Source organism: Nannospalax galili, unplaced genomic scaffold (genome assembly GCF_000622305.1).
Source record: "Nannospalax galili isolate Female #2095 unplaced genomic scaffold, S.galili_v1.0 scaffold1423, whole genome shotgun sequence".
NCBI lineage: Eukaryota > Metazoa > Chordata > Mammalia > Rodentia > Spalacidae > Nannospalax > Nannospalax galili.
The window spans coordinates 236,830-241,058 of record NW_008349231.1 but is presented as its reverse complement, the minus strand read 5'-3'; the positions used below and the strand labels follow the sequence as shown (position 1 = coordinate 241,058).

The 4,229-nt window shown below is 36.4% G+C and overlaps 1 protein-coding gene across 1 annotated transcript; it reads right to left on the bottom strand.

The window, feature by feature from the left end:
- Window positions 1-611: 611 nt before the first annotated feature.
- LOC103744729 (olfactory receptor 4K15-like) lies at window positions 612-1,589 on the bottom strand. Its single transcript, XM_008846561.2, has one exon. It carries the CDS (start codon window positions 1,575-1,577, stop codon window positions 612-614), a length of 966 nt encoding a protein of 321 aa, XP_008844783.1. The 5' UTR covers window positions 1,578-1,589.
- Between the last annotated feature and the right edge of the window lie 2,640 nt (window positions 1,590-4,229).

Below are 4,229 nucleotides of genomic sequence, written 5' to 3'. Positions count from 1 at the left end.
CAAGAAAATGCCTCACAGACATGCCCCACAGGCCAAACCAATAGAGGAATTTCTGCAGTTTGTGGGGTTGTGGTTCTTCACAGGTGTGTCAAGTGGACAACTGAAGCTATCTTGCATGCTTATGAATAAATTTATTCAGTGACTTGTTTTCCATGAAGAGCATTTGCTAAGCAACACACTGAGGAAGGACTTTCAAAGCACTGCATGAAACACTTTCTGCCAGTTAGGCATGTCATTTTGCATTTTACTTTTCATTAATGCCCTTCACAGAATTGTCTTCATGTGTTATCAGATATATAGAATGCATTTTAATATATATATATGGATACTACATGTGGCTTTGAGTGAATAGTTATTTAAAATAAAAAATTTGTGTAGTGCTGCTTTCTGAGGAAGAAAAAAGTATCATTTAAATTTTTAATACAAAAATAAGCAGAATAAAGAAAAAAGGCAAAGCATCAGACAGAATGGAAAGGAATAATTAACTCTAAGGTTAATTTGTGACTTTTAATTATCATAGTTACAGTTAATCTCTATCACATCTCATAATGATTACTGTGACTCCTGGAAGTGTCTAGAGGCACTGTGAGAATGCTACCAGTACTGTAAATTTACTTTGTTTCTAGAAAAAGGACACTTCTAATGACTGCAGAAACCTGTCCTAGTTTCAGATACCTACCCTTCAGCTTCGACATTGCTGATTTCATTTCTTTGTTCCTTAGAGTGTAGATAGCTGGGTTTAAAATGGGAGTAAAGATAGTGTAGAACACAGCTAATATTTTGTCAGTGGAATAGCCACTGAAGGGCCACACGTAGATGAAGATGCACGGTCCGAAGAACAGCATGACCACTGTGATGTGAGCAGTTAGGGTGGACCGGGCCTTGGCCAAGCTGGAGGAGGAGCGATTCCGGACTGTAATGAGAATCACGGTGTAGGAGACAACCAAGAGGAGGAAGGAACTCAGGGTGAGAACACCACTGTCTGCAACTATTAATAAGCTGACAACATAAGTGTCTACGCAAGCTAGCTTGGTCACCAGCGGAAGATCACAGAAAAAACTGTCCACCTGGTTAGGACCACAAAATGGCAAGTTAACAGTGAACGCCAACTGGCTAGTGGTGTGGATGAAGCCCACACACCATGGAACCAGCACGAGAATGATACACACTCGACGGTTCATGATGGTCATGTAGTGGAGAGGCTTGCATATTGCAACATAGCGATCATAAGCCATGGACACAAGAATAACCATCTCACCACCAGCAAAGAGATGAACACAGAAAATCTGAGTCAGGCAGGCTTCAAAAGAAATAGTTTTGCGTTCGACCAGAAGGTCTGAAATCATTTTAGGAGTAGCAAAAGAGGCAACACAAATATCGATGAAAGAGAGGTTTGCAAGCAGAAAGTACATCGGGGTGTGAAGGCGGGGCTCTGACGTCACAGTGAGGATGATGAGGAAGTTGCCCAGCAGTATTGCTAGGTAGAGCAGTGAAAATATGAGAAACAAGAAACGCTGCACTTCCTTTGAACTGGACAGTCCAAGCAGCACAAACTCTGTCACTCGGGAATAATTCATTGTCAGTAAAGAATTTATTTCAAGTTACCTGAATTTTGAAGAGAAACAGAGGTCAGTTACTGAACTTGGTGTAGGTTCAAAATCCTAATTTTCTTGAATCTTTAAGAATCATAACTTTTAATTATTTTAATGACTTCCAATAGCACTCTATCAAAATAAAATGAGCCAGACTAATGTAGTGATTTAAGACTTTGAGGAGGTGAATACTTAGGTCATTCATAGAGAAAGAATTCTAAGCAATGAATTCATTCAGTGACAAAAATTCAAGAATGTATACCTCCCAATAGACAAGTGAAAATGATATATGAAAAGTTGCTTGCTATCATAGAATTACAACTACCACATCTGTCATTTGTTAACAAAATCATATAAAAACTCAAGAAAACTATTGTGAATGGATATGAGGTAAATATAATTTCACCCAGTTAGTATGGTCTTTACATTAGGAACCAAAGTATACATGTGGAAACAATTTCTATAAAGGAAATGCAGAGCCAAAAAGGACAAATCCACAGTATTAGAAATCAGATTATATTATCATTGAAGAAAGACACAGTGAGTGGGTCATGGAAGGAGCTTTGGGAGTGTTGTGCTTGCATTTCTCCATGGGACTGACAGGTGTGACTTTCTTGGTGTACAGAAAAGGTAGGATCTATGGTGAAATATTTTGAGAGTTCTAAAGATCCCGTCCCACTGAGCACATGAAGATCTCTTTTCTCTGCTCTTAAAGACACAGTAACTTCTTCAGGACCTCTCATTCTACAACTCAGTATTCATGCAAACATTATTTACATGCCAAATATTTGACATTTGGTTAATAAATAGTTGTTTCCAATTTTGAAATTTTCCCTCCTATACTGAACAGGTTCTGAATAAAAGAGGCGTAAATCTTGGCTCTCTTTTTGTTCCAAAGAGAAAACTGCTATCCAAAAGATAAAAATATTCATCTATCTATTGCAGCTTTACCACTGACCAGCTAGGATCCCCTAGGTAAACCTCTTAAAGCAAGTGTTAGAATGTGATAGGTGTTGGGCATCCAAAACTCTGTCTTTTGCAACATAAATTCATGTTTTTAAATTCATTCTCAAAATAAATATTCCCTTTTCCAGTGTTCTGTGTTATATGCTTGTGTTAGAGCAGTTATAGTTATGTTTAATCTTGGAATAGCCTGTGAACCTTTGTTTCCTTCATGGTTTAGCAATTAGATGAAGCAATATTTTACTAATTAATTAAAAGAATGTCCTTCTACATGCAGTATAACCACTAGGTCTTCACACAGAGATCCACCTGCCTATGAGTCCATAGTACTGGCATTAAAAGCACAGGCCACCACACCTGTCTTAAACACTTTTAATAATGCATCCTTTTAACTCAAAATAAGCCTTGTCTTTCTAAAAAACAATATTTGTTTAATGATCATGTGGTCTGATTTACAGAATAGTGAGTTTCTCATTCTAGGTGGCTTAAAGTAAATTTATTTTCATTTCTTATTGTGTTTTCAAGATAATTTGTTCAAGCCCACAGGATTCTGTTAGGTCACTTGTAGGTTTGAATATATTAAATCATTTAAAGTCAGATTTTGCCCTAGTTTACTTTTATCTTTAAAATAGCATGTTTCACATATAAAGTAGGTATAATTGCAATTGTCATCAAGGTTTTCTATTTAAAAGAAAATACTCACAAGTGTTCTTTACCTTTCGATCCCTCCATTCCACCTCTGACTATTCTCCACAGTCACTGTGGGATAGAGAACAGTGTAGGTACATGGTCCATACACAGGTACTGACAAAATGATTCACTTTCCTACGGCAAGAGAGACAGAGAATGTCCAAAAATCTTTTAGTCCATAGTGATTAAGTATTGTAAAGGGTTTAATTTTCAGATACAGCATGCTAGGAAAAATATTGTTATGATCCTGAAGGCTTGACCCCCCCCAAAAAATTTTAAAAGAAGAAAAGAGATACAGGTATTGATTCTTATATCTGTTCTCAAGATTGGCCTTCCTAAGGAGCTGAGACAAGGCTGGAGACAGCTTTTTAAAGTGGCCTGTGGTAGAAGGGTAACATCAGATTTCTTAGGAACCTGAAAGAAAAAGAAGACTTGAATAGCTTAGTTAGGGAAATATTGACAGTACATGAAATTAACTCACATTTTTCTACATTGCTTTTCTTTTTATGTAAAGGAAGAAAAATATTTAGCATTATAGCAGGTTAAGATTCTTACAGAAATTCAGATCTATTATACCTTACTAAAAGTCACAGGGAAGGATTGAGTTCCAAGTCCCTATACCACGTGTATGTCTATAGAAAGGAAAGTGCAACCTCCCAGCTTAACCTCTGGAATCAGGCATAGTTTGTCAGACTGTGCCCATAACAGGCTACACAGAACTTTGAGGTTTTTCTTATGAGTCATTTTTTTTTTCTGAATCAAATTTACTTTTATTCAAATTGCTTACATACAATTTGTTTTCTGTAAAGTCCCTGAAATACCAGGAAATTTCATCAGATAAAGCTTAGAAAAAAAGTATCACATGCTTTTCCTATAATAAAATAAGTGATTTAGCTATATTAGTGATAAGATTCTCAGAGACAGTGTCATATCATCATTTGAACAAGGGGTTCTAGTTTTTATTAACTATTATTATTATGAAAG